Source organism: Pseudorca crassidens, chromosome 10 (genome assembly GCF_039906515.1).
Source record: "Pseudorca crassidens isolate mPseCra1 chromosome 10, mPseCra1.hap1, whole genome shotgun sequence".
Taxonomy (NCBI): Eukaryota; Metazoa; Chordata; class Mammalia; order Artiodactyla; family Delphinidae; genus Pseudorca; species Pseudorca crassidens.
Window position 1 is genome coordinate 90,905,327 of NC_090305.1, and position 17,116 is coordinate 90,922,442.

General features: G+C 42.1%; 1 protein-coding gene across 1 annotated transcript in view; it reads right to left on the minus strand.

Moving 5' to 3' along the window:
* The window catches only part of CNTN3 (contactin 3), a 321,834-nt gene that overhangs the window by 21,182 nt on the left and 283,536 nt on the right, over positions 1–17,116 (minus strand). The window contains exons 17-19 of the mRNA XM_067755220.1: positions 15,286–15,356; positions 14,098–14,332; positions 11,068–11,183 (exon numbers count right to left, since the gene is read on the minus strand). Coding sequence (XP_067611321.1) covers positions 11,068–11,183; positions 14,098–14,332; positions 15,286–15,356 — 422 coding nt within the window. The remainder of the gene's footprint in view (positions 1–11,067; positions 11,184–14,097; positions 14,333–15,285; positions 15,357–17,116) is intronic.

A 17,116-nucleotide genomic window follows, 5' to 3' on the forward strand; every position in this document is an offset into this window, starting at 1 on the left:
ACTGAAGTCTGGGAGCCTAGAGCCCGTGCTACACAGCAGGAGAAGCCACTGCAATGAGAAGCCTGCTTACCGCAGGTAGAGAAAGCCTGCGCACAGCAACGAAGACCCAACACAGCCAAAAGTAAATAAATTAAATGAATAAATTTATTAAAAATAACAAAGAAAGAAAGAGGCACTTTCCTGTTTTTCTTGCAGTCTTTGCCCTTTTGGTTTGACTTTCATTTATCTACTTCGATAGCAAAATATGAAAACAGGAAACCAGTTCTATAATTTCTGTAAGTAAACGGCTGCTTGAGCACAATGAAAACGGCAATCGATGCTCAGCCATCAGAGTCATGAAGGCAGTAGAGACGTGTGGAAACTGCGGCAAAGGAGACAGGCACGTTCCATCTTCGTAATGGAGCCTCTACGCAGCTCTGGTCGATGGGGGGAAGATGGACCCAGTGTTTACAGGTCTTTTTTTAAAAGAAAGCAAAAAATCCTGATTTTAATGTCAAATGTCCCAAATTTAGAGTTGGCCCCATTTGTCTGTGGGCTAAACAAAACGTGTTTATGGGTTGCATAGGGTAAACCCATTTCAGGCCTCTGAGAAAAATACACCTAAAGTTACTTTAAAAAAATGAGCAACTATAAAATTATTTCTTTAAAAAAGATTAACAGCAAAATATAAAATCTCAAGTTTTTCCATAATAATCCCAAATTAGCATATTAATATCATGCAAGATCAATATTTTCCCTATATATGTGCATGTATATATGTGTGTGTATATTATGCATGTATATTTATAATGATATCAAGGCCCCCTTAAATTCATGCAAAATGCTGGGCTCATGTATGTGTATATGTGCGTTTTCCCTGGAAAGAAGTTATTACTTTTCAGAAAAACCTTGAAAGGAGGACGTACACCCAAATAATTAGGACTGAATTGAATATGCACCTCCTACAGCTTTAAAGCATCAAATATAAATTAGCAAAACACATCCACAGATATGACAGATACCATTTACCATTATCAAAGAAAACCACAAAGATTTTATTCACTAATTAAGGATAACATGCCAAACTGTCTTTTATAAAGCCACACCCCGCCAATTGTTAATGGATACCGAAAACTCACAAACATTCTAAATCCACCAACTGTAAACAGCGGAGGTACTGCTTAGGTTTAGATGACCACCATGATACGACGCTCCCTGCTCTTTAAAACACTGTCTAGTTATGAAACTAAGAATGACACAATCGATAATTATAATAAAACACTGTAGTCAGCCTGAAAACTTGTGGCCTAGAATAGAGCACAGATTGGGAAAAAAATCACATAATTATGAGCTTTAATAATTGTCATTCAACACATGGAATGGCAAAGGCAGGGAGAACTCAAGTAACTCAATCAATATCATCCTGTGATACACACTGGCCTCTTGTTAGGTTTCCATCCATGCGCCATTCTTTCTGTATTCAAATTACTTCAATATAAGTTGCCTAAGAAATCATTCCTTAGGAGACTGATTTAAAGAATAAAAATAATTTTCAATTAGCATATGGATTATCTTTTATAAATCAGTTCATAGAAGGTGTCTGAAAGCTCTTGATAGCAGTTTGTTTCTGAAGTACTTTAACCAATCTCCATGTATCAGAATGAGAGATTTATTTTTAGATATTAGTTTCTGACAGGTATTGGAAATATTTAATCATAGAGAAAATTAGTGCCAAAATTGAGCATGATATTAGTTCAAACTTATTATATAATCTTCTTAAATAGCTTTACTTTAAAAGTTGAATAAATATGCATATAACTAAAGCATAAAGAAATAAAGCAGTGACATATATATTTCCAAGTAATAATCAGTTATGTTCTATAAAAATTTTGTTCAAAAATATTTATATGAGGATAGTCTTTTTTTTTTTTTTTTAAATAGAGGAAAAAGCCAAGAAGAAAAGACACCATTTTTCCTCTCAGTTGTGTTCTGGGTTTAAATGGTAAAAGTTCTACACTTGAGAGGACAGAATATAACTCCACACTAATATGGATTTTATAGGCACAACCACAATACAGGGATGAAGAAAGGAAACGTGTCCAGGCTGAAGGAACAAACTCTGAAAATATAATTGTGCAGAAAAGAGTTAATATAACATTGTCAGAACATGAAGGCAGCATCTACAAAAGATGAGCTGAGAGAGAACTATTACAAAGCACATGAGGAACTCTGCTAACACGAAAGAAAGTCAGCAGACTGGACCACAGGGGACTGCCTATTATACGTTTAGATGACATGGATCTTAAAATAAGTATATTTAAAATGTTCGAATTTACCAGAGAAGGGACTAAATTTATAATGCAAGAATAGGAGACGAAGAAAAAAGATGGGGCGAATCTAAAAAATATCAAGTAGAATTCTGACACCTGAAAAATACAATAGTAAAAAAGAAATCAGTGCTAGGATTGAGCTGAAGACTGCAAGGTAGAAGACAGAATGAATAAATCCAGAACACGGAGAAGGAAAGAAAAATTATGAAAGCCAAGTTAAGAAACACTGAGGATGAATGACATTTTCCAACCAGAGTTCCAGAAGGAGAGGTTAAGGAAAAGGCAACAATAAAAGAGAAAATGTCTCAGAATTTCCCAGAACTGAAGAAACACAGATATTTTCATGTTGTAGATTCACTCTGAGTTCAGAGGGAGGAAAAATAAAAGGTAAATCAACTCCAAAGGAGAAGGTGGTTAAGACTGAATTGTGGCTCTCAACATTTTTTTTCATCACCCAGCCTGAGAGACACAGGCCACTCTCTCCATCAGTAGCGGGTCACCCTGCCTTGGTTTGCTAGTGTGAGTGTGCGCCAGTGCCAGCAACTGCATCCCTTGGCACAGAAAACAGCAGGAGGGGCGAATGCTAAGGTGGAATCATGTTCTGGAGGCAGGTTTGTCTTGGTCATCACCATAGCTCTGCCGCTTGGGTCGAAGCTTGTACACACTAAGTACCCAATATTGGTGAATTCTTGAATGACTTAAACACAGGCAGTTTAAAAATGCCTCCCTTCTTCCCACCACAGAGACACATAAGAAATACGTATTTGGTCTCTGCACCAGCCCCCCCAAACCCGTGGAATCTCAGAAGTGGTAAGTGTGGTTTTTTTTGTTTTTTTGTTTTTTGCAGTACGCGGGCCTCTCACTGCTGTGGCCTCTCACGTTGCGGAGCACAGGCTCCAGACATGCAGGCCCAGCGGCCATGGCTCACGGGCCCAGCCACTCTGCGGCATGTGGGATCTTTCCGGACCGGGGCATGAACCCGTGTCCCCTGCATCGGCAGGCGGACTCTCAACCACAGCCACCAGGGAAGCCCCGGTAAGTGTCTTTTGTATGCTAATGAGACATCTGGTGGCTGCGGTCTCCTGGGTATCTTCAGGACGGAGACGGGTTGCCAGGGTAACCAACCTTGTGATTAGAGGGTTGGAACTTTCAGGTCCACCTCCTGACACAAGGCTGGAGGTTGATTTGATTTGGTTAACTAACGGTCAATGATTTAATCAATCGTTCCTATGCAGTGAAGCCTCCATTAAAAAAAACCTAACTGAAGAGGTTTGAAGGGCTTCCAAGTAAGTGAACACATTGAAGTGCTGGGAGAGTGGAGGGCATGGAGAGGTCATGGAAGCTCTGTGACCCTTCCCACATACCTTGCTCTACACACCTCTTCCGTTTAGCTGTTGCTGAGTTGTATCCTTTACAATAAATGGATAATGGTAAGTAAAGTGCGTTCCTGAGTTTTGTGAGCCATTCTAGCAAGTTATCAAACCCAAGGAGGGGGCTGTGGGAACCCCTCAGTTGGTCAGTGGAGGGCTGGACTTGTGCCTGGCATCTGACGTTTGTGTGTGTGTGGCGGGGGGGGGAGGGCAGTCTTGTGGGACTGAACCCTCAATTCGTAGGATCTGAAGCTAACTCTAGGTAGAGAGGATCAAAACTGAATTGAATTTTAGGACCCCCCAGCTGGTGTCAGAGAACTGGTTGGTGCAGAGGAAAAACCCCACATTTCTGGTGTCAGAACTGTTTTGTGGATAGAGCAGAGAGGAAGATTTTTTTTTTCCTTAATTCACCAAGCTAGTTACTCAAGTCCTAATATTCTATGTGCCCATGAAACACTGGGACTCCAATTTCTTGATAATAATTTTTTCTTCAGAAATGTGATACCCTTTCACAAGCTAATATATTGTTTATCTCGGTAAGTAAACAGAAATAAACTTGAGGAATGTCAGGATTTAAAATGCTATCTCTATTTCTGCAAGTAATTTGGTTATTCCAAAAACGAATGTCCCTGCTGTGAGGAGTCCCTCATATCACAGTATCAGAGATTTCACTTAAGCTTAAAATGAAATGCAGTTTATAAAAATAATATATTGAAAAACGGCATCTTTTTTAGCCATTAAAGTACAGGTATTTAGTCAGAACAGACTGAAATAATTTTGTGTATACTTACAGATTTTCAGGAAGACAAATATTTCATCTTAGCTGTTAGACGGAACACATTTCAATAAATATCGGGCAGGCAAATGCATTCGACAGGTTTTAGAAGACACATCCAGATCTATCTCCTACTCTTTACTTAGCTCTCAGTCCCTGGAGGGCTGACCGATGTGAATTACGTAGCAACTTGCTGACCCTCTGGCTTCTCACCGGATGGAGAGGAAATGGAGCAGGACCCTGTACGGCCCTCCCAGTACAAATCCTTTCTGTATACCCAGTTTCTTGTTTGTAGGAAATAGGCTTCATTTAGCCTCCGTGACCTACCCTGAGTTCCAAAGGGAGGATTCAAATAACTGCTTATCAGGGAAGGGAGGGAATACAGAAACAAAGGAGAAGCAGGCAAGAAATAATAGTGCCTGGGGTGGGAGTGGCGGCACAGGGTCCTGCTTCCACCTCAAGGAATATACATAACAACACCTTTGAGTTCTTCTGCAGGAACTAAGGGCCCTGCCCAGGTGGAGGATGGTAACTTCAGCCTGAGCACAAGTTTCCTGGAGCACAGCCCTGTTTACCTCACCACCAACCCATCAGAAGAAAGTCTGCACACAGTGGAAGGTAAATGAAGACCCTGAAGGCCTCCCCAAATCATTCTCCCTTTAAAAACTTCCATGGTCGAGCAGCATCTTCAGAGTTGGTTTTTGGACACCAGTTCGCCATCTTCCCAGTTTGCTGGCCTCCTGAATAAAGCCACTTTTCCATTCCTACCAGCACTTGTCTCTTGAGTACTGGCTTTTGAGAGGAGAGCAGCGAACCTGAATTCAGAAACAGAGAAGCCAGGAGACGGGCTGGTGCGAGGAGAGAGAGGCTGGGATATTTACTCCCCTGGATCCCTCAATGCTGAGCCAGTCTGGTAGGGACTATATTTGCCTAATAACAAACCCAGCTTTGTTTGGGTGGCTCTCACTCACACACATACTTACTGCTCTCTCCAGCATAACAAATCCTTCCACCACCTCCAGAAAGTCTGCATTTTATTTACTCAATTCATTTTTGCTGCCTTCCTGTTTATTTATATGGACCTGAATTGTCTCTATCCAATTTTCCTACGTACATGTGACTCATTCTAGAGTGAAGTTAATTCTCTGTCTGATAGTAAGGAATTAGACTCTCTCCATATGTCTTTGTTTCTTCCAGTAGAATTTTCGTATTCTCAAAAAAGTATTCAAATATTTGACGTCTTTTTCCATTCTACTTAAAACTTTAGGAGCTAAACACATTCTGTACAGCTGTTTAGAACAGGAGGTAGGATAGAGGTATCAGTGAAGTTTTAGTTTGGCCTTCTGTACACATTTTTAGTTATGTTCCCCTGCTACACATGAAAAAAAATAAATCTACTATGTTCCCCTCCCTCCCTACCCAAGTTCTATTTCGCTGCCAAACATTTAAAAAAAATCTACAACTCCCCCTCGCGCCCCCTCCCGGGGAAACACTGACCGAAATGGCCCGCCCCTGGCCAGGCACCGCAGTGACCACTTGCATGAGTTATCTTCAACAGGAGGTCCTGGTAAGGAATGCGAAACTAACAAGCTACCACCAATCGGAAGAATTCGGGAAAGGTCACAAGGAAAGAGGAGATGCCAGCCCAGATGTCCTGCCAACTTCCCAGAATCCTTCTCGCTGGAATCCATCTTGGCCAAGCGATGCACGTGCCACCAGGAAGGACCGTGAGTCAAAGTGACTGTCCAGAGATAACCCCAAAAGTAACCCCATTCCCATAAAACCCGAGACTGAGCCACGTGGGCAGAGCAGTTCTCCTGGCTTCCCTTACCCTGCTGCTCTCCACCCAGGAGCCGCTTCCCAATAAAGTCTTCTGCTTTGTCAGCACGTGTGTCTCTCCGGACACTTCACTTCTGAGTGTTAGACAAGAGCCCACTCTCGGGCCCTGGAAGGGGTCCCCCTCCTGCAACAGTCCCACAAATATGCTTACCTGTAGTATTTCACAAGTACAGATTTTTGTTTCCATCACTTATCAAGGTCATTCTCCCAAGTTTTATCTTCTCAAGACACAAAATGACTTTAAAGAAATGGACTGTATATACCAAGCTAGAACTTTGGAGCTTTTGTTCCTCAGGCACCCACTACCCATGAACTTAAATCATCTGCATCCTCTTTATCTTGTCTGTACGTATCTCTTGTTCCTATGCAAAGGGCACAAGAAAAGATCTGAGCCTGAGTGTTGTGGCTTAGAAGATGAAATAAATTGGAGCCCAGGGAAATGAGCTGCTCGACGACTACTTGGTCAAATCAGAAAGAAAATGAGTCTAGATACTAATGATGATGTGTGCTCAGCACGCCATGTGGCACATGATGAGACGAGAGGGAAGCAGGTGCTATTAACGAGTGTAAAGCCACACTGGGGAAACTGCAACCCAGAAAGTTAGCCACATGCCTGAGAGTTAAATGCTCTGCTAAGTCATTTATTCTTCCAGGTTACTGTTTAAATCATTACTGAGACTATGAAAATACATATTTTTATCTTGGCATAATTATATAAATTATTTCTTAAGTTGCCCCAATTAGTATACCTTTTCCTGAGCTTGCTTCTTTCTTTCCATACATACCAAGCACTTGGGGAACAGACTTTCACTAGTTGTGTCCTTTCAATACTGTATTCAGCCTCCATTTGGATGTTAAATTTGGTACTCTTTACACAGATAGGCAAGACGTCATCATTAATTTCGAGCAAAGTCCCATATGCTCATCGCTCCGCATCTTTTTGCCCCCCACCTAAGAGCAACACCAGTAGCAACACAAACAACAGCATCGCGTCCCATACTCAGATTGTGCTAAGTGTTTCTGTATTACTTCACTGGTTTTCAAATTTCCCCTTTCAATGAAATCTTATCCCAATGCCCAATATTCAAAACAGAAAAGGAGAAGCTCCCAAAGTCTCTTTGGGCCATTTTCACAATGGCTGCTTTATCTCACTTAAAGTTTCTCCAGTGATGCTGAGAGTTATTTACTGGTTTAACTGGGCCTTGGAGAGCATTCGTAATGTGCTCAAAGCCGACAGCAGTAAGATAATGGAGCCAAAATTGCATTTATTCAATCAACATGAACGATTTGCCTGCCTCCTGTGTGCCAGATACAACTCTTGGCACTTGGAATACATCAGTGAACAAACGGGCAGAATCCCCTGTCGCTGGTGGAGCTTATATCCTGTCCCAGTGGATTTGAAGGCAGGTTTGTCTGATTCCAAAATGGTGTGGACTTCATGCGATACTACAGTGGCACTACTGGGATTCTTTGGTTTTCTCTCTTGTTCAATCAACCTCTCTCTCCTGACCTGAGCCACAGTGGTGTAATTCTACGTTCTTAGGGAGTATGCATATCTGGACGACTCATGATCAGCTTAAACTGATATATTCTAAAATCTACCTGCCGCCAAGCTGTCAGAACCATCGCCAGTGACTGGTAACATTCCTGTGGTGCCTGGAAGCCCACAAAGCCCATTTATATAGAGTCTCTTGCTTATTACTCTTAACTACTTCACAAGCTACAACCAAGTCAGAAATTATGATCCTAGCATACAGTTTGTAAAGGACAAAGTTATGAATGGGGGATGTGTACTTCAGTCTGCTGTTGGAGGGATGCAACATGTGCTCATTTATTTTCTTTAAGTAAATTTTATTTAACACTGAATTTCACATCCTGCTCAGCTCATGGAAAATTCCACTTCAGTCACTCCTGGGGCTCCCTTCCGAAAGCCTGGCCAAGATAACTTAACTGTTACATTGGTCTTATCCCTTTAGGCCCAGCAGTTCTGCCATGCTTGGGGAATAAGAAGTCCTTGCTGAGTGTGGGAAGCACAGCTGTTCCCTTCTGTGGTCTGGCCACCAACCCGGGCACTGCCAGGTCGAAAGCTGTGGGACCCACGAGATTTTGTAAGCCTCATAGCTTCGTTTCCTCCAAGGTCACCTGAAATTTCTCTTGTAGTTTTTCCTCTGTGGCATGTTCTCTCTCTTCACCCTCTAGGATACATGAAATAATCTCCTTAAAGGCCTGAGCTTTGGAAACAAAGCGAGGAAGGAAGGGATCTCACAGGTAACCCCATCTTGATAGCTGTCACAAACTCTCATGAGGCAAAAGAGCTTGGAGTCGAAGAACTGCTTGAGAATAGTTACTGGGGAGAAATCTATAAATTAATATCTGAAAAATTCTTCTGGAACATGGCTCACACGTATTCATTACTTATTATTACGAGCCAGAAACTGTGAGAAGCACAGGTGCCTAATCTCATTCAATCCTCTCAAAATCCTAATGAGGTTAGGCCCATTGTTCCCATTCTGCAAGCGAGGACAGTGAGGCTCACAGAATTGCTGTAACTCTTCCAGCACAGCGAGTGGCAGAGTTGGGGTCTGGCACAGGTTCGACCTCAGGATCATGCTCCTTTACATCTGTGTTCCTTCCATCCCACTTACCATTCCTGTCAATGCCATTTCTCTAATCATTGGGGAGCTACTATTGGTTGCCCACTATCTTTCACTGCTTCTACTCACTGTCAGGGAATTAAAGGAATTTTCCATCCAAGTGTTCTTGGCTTCCTTTAAGATGCTGCTGTATTTATGTGGTGTTTTGCTTCTTCAGTATCACTTCGGTTTCCTTAAGTCTGGACAGCTCTGTCTCTGATCAGGTTCTCTGTCAAGACCAGGGCTTCCTATACATACGTGTGCAGGAAGATGTTTCCCTACGGGTATTTACTAAAAATGCACATCCACAACACCCACCCCTAGATGTTTGGGTTCAGTGGGCCCAGGGAGGATTCTGGGGGCTCATCTTCAGCAAAAATTTAGGCAATTGTGGTGAAGGTGGCCCATGGTGCATCCTTTGAACGCCACTGCTCTAGCCAATCCTTTCTCTACTTTATCTTTAATTTATTCAAGTCACTGCTTGTTTGGTTACAAGGACCAGGAACTCTCTCAAGTTCAAATGTAAAGGGAGCTGATGGCTGAAAAGGAGGACAAGGTGACATTATGAGAAAGAGAAGAGCCAACTCAGGAACTGGACAATTGTCAAAGAGCTCTTCTACTTTGCTCTTTAAGCTCCATGGGTCCTTGTCGCCTCCATCCTTTAGGGCTGCATGAAAGTATGTCTGCTCCATCTCATCTCTGTAAATCAGCTTTGTCCTATCTGCCCATGGCCTTCGCTTGGGAAGTCTGAACTGGGCCCTAAATTTGACATATCACTGCATTATACTCACTAAACACAATCTCTATGCTGCTTGCTTCAATACTTCAAACAAGGATCTGACTAGGGCTTCCCTGGTGGCACAGTGGTTGAGGGTCCGCCTGCCGATGCAGGGGACACGGGTTTGTGCCCCGGTCCTGGAGGATCCCACATGCCGCGGAGCGGCTGGGCCCGTGAGCCATGGCCGCTGAGCCTGCGTGTCTGGAGCCTGTGCTCTGCAACGGGAGAGGCCACAGCAGTGAGAGGCCCGCGTACCACAAAAAAAAAAAAGACTCTGACTAGCTCAGCTTAACTGTCCATGGGTCAGCTGCCTTTGAGCAAGTGGCCACCCTCATGCAGCCACTGAGGTTATGTTGGCAAGCGGCAGGGTACACGGTCCTGTATTGCAAACACGTGCATGTAAATATGCCACTGAATCAGGAATTAGAAGCAGGAGGGAAGCTTGCTAAGAAGATAGCTGTGGGTCGGGGTGAAATCACAGCTGTGGCTACCACAGTTTCATCGTCACAGAAACCTTTAAGACTTCGCTTTTTATCTTGTCAGCTCTCAGCTCAACTGCTCCCACTTTTCTCTAACTGCTCCGTCCTAAACATGGAGCCCAGTCCAGAATGGTTCTTCTTAACATTCAGAGCCATCTGTGACCTGGCCCCGCTGTACCCTTCTACCATCACCTGCCCTACAGGAACCACCTGCTGCAGGTGGAACTCTACTCCTTCCACTCTTTCAATGTGCCACGCTCAGTCTGGAATGTTTCCACTTTCTCTACGTTTACTTATTTTTTTCCTTGAAGTCCTGTTAAACCTTACTACCCTTATGAAACTTTTCAAGGTCACTCATCCCTCAACCACTTTCTGTGTGGCCTATTCCGAACTCCATTACATTTGGTCTTGTGCTATGCCGTTTCAGACCTTTCATCTTATTTCACCAAAGGCAATGATTTGAAGGCAAGAATTACATTCTACAAGGCTGACTTCTCTAGAGCCTAGAAGTAGCAAGGCCACCAAGAAAATAAGACAAAGCACTGGAAGAGCTATTAGCAGATATACCCAGTGAACTTAAATACTATGTTTTGATCTCACTCTTATTTTTTAGCCAAACTAGCTACAGATTAGGCCCACAGTATACATGATTTCCTTTCATTTTATTTTTTTTTTCTTTTATACCTCAACTAAAGTCACTTTCATTCAACTGGTTGAGTTAAAGTCAATATCCTTTGATAGTCACACAGAAAAATACGGTGATAAAATTGAACAAAAGTCAGACTTTAGCTAAGATGTCATTGTTAAGAAGACTTTTAAATGAAAGCAGACAAGGTAGCATGGCAACATACTTACACGAGCTAATTAATTTTAAAAGACATTACCTCATAGCCGAGCAAGTGTCCATTGCTCAACTTCCAAGGAACAGCGTTCCAAGAAACTTCAATTTCTGAGGAAGACAAGCTATTTGCACAAACTTGAGATGGAGCTACTGTAGGCTCTATTTGGGAACAGAAAGATATATTGAAGTTCTTATTTTTTTAAAAAAAGCATTTTAACATATTTGAACATGTAAAATATTCTGTAAAAATATTTGAAAACATGAACCATGTCTTGGTCACTTTCCATTTCCTAGGAAGAGACAGCATCACAGCCACAGGCTTTTCCTTGCTGAACAGCCAGGGCAACTTGCTCCCTCTCTAGCACTCCCTTCTTGGCATCCTACTTTCCCCCCATCATTATTTCTCTCCTCTCCGTCCCACAGTGCCTATGGGACATCCTATGCCCACAAGTGCTACTTATTTTAGGTTATTTTTTGTTTTTCCAAATAAAGGTCAAGGTCTCCAGAGTTCATCTATTCAATAAGCATTTAGTGAGTGCCTTGTCTAGCCAGGCCCACAAGAGGGGCAAAGTTAAATGAGATCCTGTACTCTTCTGGAGGAGATAAGCACACACGGAGCTTAGTACACAGGAGGAAATCCCCTTTGTAATGGAGAACTCTTGGGGCTTCATGGATCTCACAGCGATTCTTTCCTCTTAGGAGCTCTGAGCAGAGATGCGTCCTCCCCCAACATCCATTTCTACGTTAAAGGATCCTGCCCCCTGGCCATGGCTGATGCATACTGAGATAGACCCCTGGTCCAAGGATGGGCCTATTAGATTTTTTTCTCTTGAGAATTTGAAATGTGCTTTGGAGAAACGAGGAAGACTTGAGGCCAATCAATCCAGCCCTGGTGCCCTAGAGAAGCCCTAGGTTTCTGAGGGCCCAGAGCTTCTCTGATTAAGGCTCTTCATGAGGTTTGCTATTTACCTCTCTCTTTGATTCAATGAAAGGTGTGAGTATATTTCCAATAAATCCCTGCTTTTTTTTTGCGGCACGTGGGCCTCTCACTGTTGTGGCCTCTCCCGCTGCGGAGCACAGGCTCTGGACGCGCAGGCTCAGCGGCCATGGCTCACGGGCCCAGCCGCTCCGCGGCATGTGGGATCTTCCCGGACCGGGGCATGAACCCGTGTCCCCTGCATCGGCAGGCGGACTCTCAACCACTGCGCCACCAGGGAAGCCCCAATCCCTGCTTTTTTAAAAGACAAGTCAAATCAGTTTCTGACATTTGGAACAGAAAGACCTTTAACCAAATCATCAGTGGTGGCAAGAATGGAAACAGGAGAAGGAAAGTGCAGGAGGCAAGACGATATTAAAAGGCTCTGGCCATCCCTCCTTCCCAGCTGCCGCCCGCCCCCAACCCCGTCTACCCAAACTCCCTGGTTAATTGAATTGTCATCACCCCTCAGACTCCTGACCTGCTCTTGTAATGATAATCCTTCTCAGCAACTCTTGGAGATGGGGTCTGGCTATGAATATAAAAGCTCTTGGTTTTGCAAAAAATTTTAAAATCCTGCTCCCTTTTTCTCTCAGAACTCAGTGGGAAAAGAGAGAACAAACATAGGAGGTGACAGCATGATGAAAAATTGAGCCTCCTAACTGTTTTTAGGAATGACAACTGTGGACCCACTTTCTCAATTTACTGTAAGGCTTGGAGGATAGAGGAGGTACTGTGAAATCATATTTCGTGAGCTCAAACTACTCAAGAGCAAAGGCCCGGGGTTAAAATACTAGCTCAATAGGTCTGTATGGATTTTGGCAAGTTCATTAATTTCTTTCATCAAGCTTCCATTTTCTCCTGTGTAAGTGGGAAATAACAAATGACAAGTACCTACTTGTCATTCCTCCTTGGAAAATTCAAATTAGGTAATGTCTGGCTGATGGTAAGCATCTAATACATGCTAGCTCCTGCCATTCTAACTAGCTAGAACCGCATGAGATAGCCAATATTCAGCTGCTTTTGACCTATAAAATGGCAATTTCATAGGATTCTCCTAACATTACTATTATTTTTACTATTACTTTCTGGGACAGAAAGGCAGAGAAAGGGAGTGAGTCCAGAGTGGAGTATGTATGAATCTATACTGACTAGAACTGGTGAAACCCATCCTCAAACCTCCATATTCCATACCTCCCCAACGTCAGGCTTCTGGTCGTCCCTCTCCGACCTGCTAAACCTCTTTCTCAGGTCTAGGAACCACTATAAAACTTCAGACTACAGCACTTCAAAAAGAATATCTTAATCTTACCTCCCAGAAAAGAAAGCTGTAGAAGGCTGTGCTGCTTCCTGCTTCACAGACTGGAACTCAATATATTCCTCAGAAGCATATTTTTAACTAATTATTACCCCCTCTAACTACCCATTGAGTCTCACACTTCAAGTAAGCATGGTTGATCTTTATTACCTGGACTAGTAACTATGACTTCAGTCATTCCCCTTTTCAAGAAATATATCTGAAGTCACAAAGGACTTCCAAATGGGTTTTTGGAGCACAATTGGCTGATTAAGTGTGGAACTGACATACAGATCTTCCTTGACTTATAATGGGGTTACATCTCGATAAACACATCTTAATTTGAAAATATCATAAGTCAAAAATGCATTTAATATACCTAATATGGCAAACAGCAAAGCTTAGCCTAGCCTACCTTAAACAGGCTCTGAACACTTACATTAGCCTACAGTTGGGCAAAATCATCTAATATAAGGCCTATTTTACAATAAAGTGTTGAGTATCTCCTGTAATTTATTGACTACTGTACTGAAAGTGAAAAATAGAACGGTTGCATGGTTCAGAATAATTTTAAGTATATCCATTGTTTACCCTTGTGGTTGTCTGGCTGACTAGGCGCTGTAGCTACTGCTGCCCAGCATCCTGAGAGATCATTTTACTCCATATCACTAGCCCAGGAAAAGATTAAAATTAGAAACTCGAAGTGCAATTTCTAATGAAATGTGTCTCACTTCACACCACTGTAAAGTCAAAAAATCATTAAGTTGAAGACCATCTGTCTAATCATAGCCTTTCCATACCTTCTTCTGCAGAGAACACTGTTGTCACTGGGCTAAATGGTCCTTCACCTTTGTTATTATAAACACCCACTTTAACTTCATACAGTGAAAATGGCAGGATGCTTTCATTTCTAAAGACGTATCTTGGGGTATCAGGAGATGTGACGACTGTCTGGATCCAGTTGCTTACTCCGACAGGGCGGAAAGCAACAACATATCCAAAACCTTCACCATTCTGTAGTTCTTCAGGGACTGGCTGTAAAGGAAAGGCGTATTAACTCACGCTTTCACACGAGAGCAAGGCAAAAATAAATGCAGCTCTAATGCGGAGTCTTTTGTAAAAACCATCAAATAATAATCCACATTGTATTAAGTGGTTGGATTAAAAAAGGAGAAAAAGGTCAGGGGGACAGTCAGCTGCTTTTAAATAAACATATGCCACTCTTTCATAGCCATCAGATAACTCACTGGAATTTTCCTAAATTATTCAGGTTTTTGAGCATCTTGCAGCCCTAATTTGAGTTCTGAATAATAAAGATATACTTTCAGTTGAAATACTGCATCTCTAAATCAAATAAAAATCAACTCATCCATAATGCTGATTTTATAGAAAAAAGCTACACATTGACATGATAATTCAGAGCAAGAGTAAAACTTTAAAAAAGGAAATAAAAACAATATATTAAACTCAAAGCTGTATTTGCATCATGCCAAAAATTCCTATTGACACTCCATAATCTCTCGACTTCTTATTTTTCCATCCACATCTTCAAATAATGTAGACAATTCTAGTGCCTTCTGACTTTGTTAATTAATATTCTTCCTAATTATGACTTAAAGCAAGGGCTGAGAGAATGGCTAGGACGCAGCCCTGGCTGGAGAAGTGGCGTGTGCATCACCAGCGGGGGAGCAGCTCCAGAGGTGCTGCTCCAGAGTAAACAGCCAGGACTAGACTCTCACCCCTACGTTTACCAGCCAGATGACCTCGGGCAAATTATTTAACATCTCTATGCCTTAGTGATTTCACCTAAAAAATGTTGCGAGGATAAAATGAAAAAAATTTCAAAATGCTAGGAACAATGATTTACACAGAGTGAACACTCAAAACTATTGGCTATTAGTTCCAGCCACCACCACTAGCACCACCCAGGATGCCATGAGTGTGGGAAGGGCGTCACCCTGAGGGGCAGGCGCTGTGCAGACACTTACATCCCAGGTGATCACCAGTTCAGACCGGCTCCCACCTCCTCCACTGGCATCTGAAGGAGGCACTTCCGGCACTGCAAGGTTAGAAAGAAAGACTGAAACCCTGCTAGCATCTAGTAATATTTACCTGAAAGAAGACGCAATGTCGTTTACTTTTTTTTTTTTTGCGGCACGCGGGCCTCTCACTGTTGTGGCCTCTCCCGCTGCGGAGCACAGGCTCTGGATGCGCAGGCTCAGTGGCCATGGCTCACGGGCCCAGCCGCTCCGCGGCAATGTGGGATCTTCCCGGACCGGGGCACGAACCCGTGTCCCCTGCATCGGCAGGCAGACTCTCAACCACTGCGCCACCAGGGAAGCCCTGTTGTTTACTTTTAATACTTAAAATAATTTGATCATTGGCACATTACACGTGTGTGTGTGTGTGTGTGCGCGCGCACGTGCACACGTGGGTGTATATATGCAATTATATGTGTGTATATATGTGTGTGCATATATATGTGTATATATATATATCTTTGAGGGAGATCATCACATGCTTTATATTTGCATAAAATTATTAAATATTCAAAATATCTCAAACAGTAAGAAAACAATGACTCAGTGTGAAGGTTAATAAAACAAGAAAAAGTGATTCATCAGGGATGATGATAAATCAATCCCATATGGACATTTTTCTTCCCCCAGTTTCAAAGCGATTTTTTAAATTGAGGTATAGTTGATTTACAATTGTTCAGGTATACAGCAAAGTGATTCAGTGTTTGTATATATATATACACACATATATACACACACATATATATTCTTTTTCCGATTCTTTTCCCTTATAGGTTATTACAAGATATTGAATATAGTTTCCTGTGCTATACAGGGAACTGGTTGTCCTGGTTGTTTACCTACTTTATATATAGTAGTGTGTACCTGTTAATCCCAAATTCCTAATTTATCCTGCTCTTCTCCTTCCCCCTTTGGTAGCCATAAGTTTGTTTTCTATGTCTGTGAGTCTATTTCTGTTTTGTAAGTAAGCTCATTTGTATCAGTATTTTTTTAGAGTCCACATATAAGTGATATTTGTCTTTCTCTGTCTGACTTGACTTCACTTGGTATGATAATCTTTAGGTCCATCCACGTCAGCATGAACATTTAACTTGTGACTATTTCAAGTACAGATTTAGTTCTCAGAACAACATTGCCTCTATATACAGATGACCCATACTTAAATCCTCAAATCCCGTTATGAGATAATCTTTATGAACCTCACACAGGCTTTTATGCTGAGAAATTTATGCTTAATAAATCCCATGACACACCTAGAACGTAAGTTCCCTGAAGATGGGTCTTTGCTGCGTTCAGAGTTGTACCCACTGTACCTAGAAAGTGCTCAGCGCACAGAAGGTACTTCCTGAATATGTGCTGTGTGAATAAATGAACTGAGCACCAAGACAGACATGGCTCCCCGATTTCTCACAATACCTGGCATAAACATTATATGCATTGTCCCGTGTAAAAGAGCATCATTAAAATTATTGAAATGTATTCCATGACTTCTATCTTGGCTTTGTTCCAAAGTGATATATTGGCTGTATTTCAAACATAATTTTAGTTAGTCTTAATTAATAGTACGGACTCTGAAAAGGAAAGTCTTAAGTCCTCTCTGATGCCTCAATAACGTGATACCATGTACACTTTCTACTTTGCAGTTTCAATGTTAGGCTATTTTTAGCATTATAAAAAGAGTCTTATGGTTAATATTAATGGTTGCCCCACATGGAAAATTTTAACAATAATTCTCTCTTAATTTAATACTCAAGGGGCCAAAATATACCTATTCATCAAT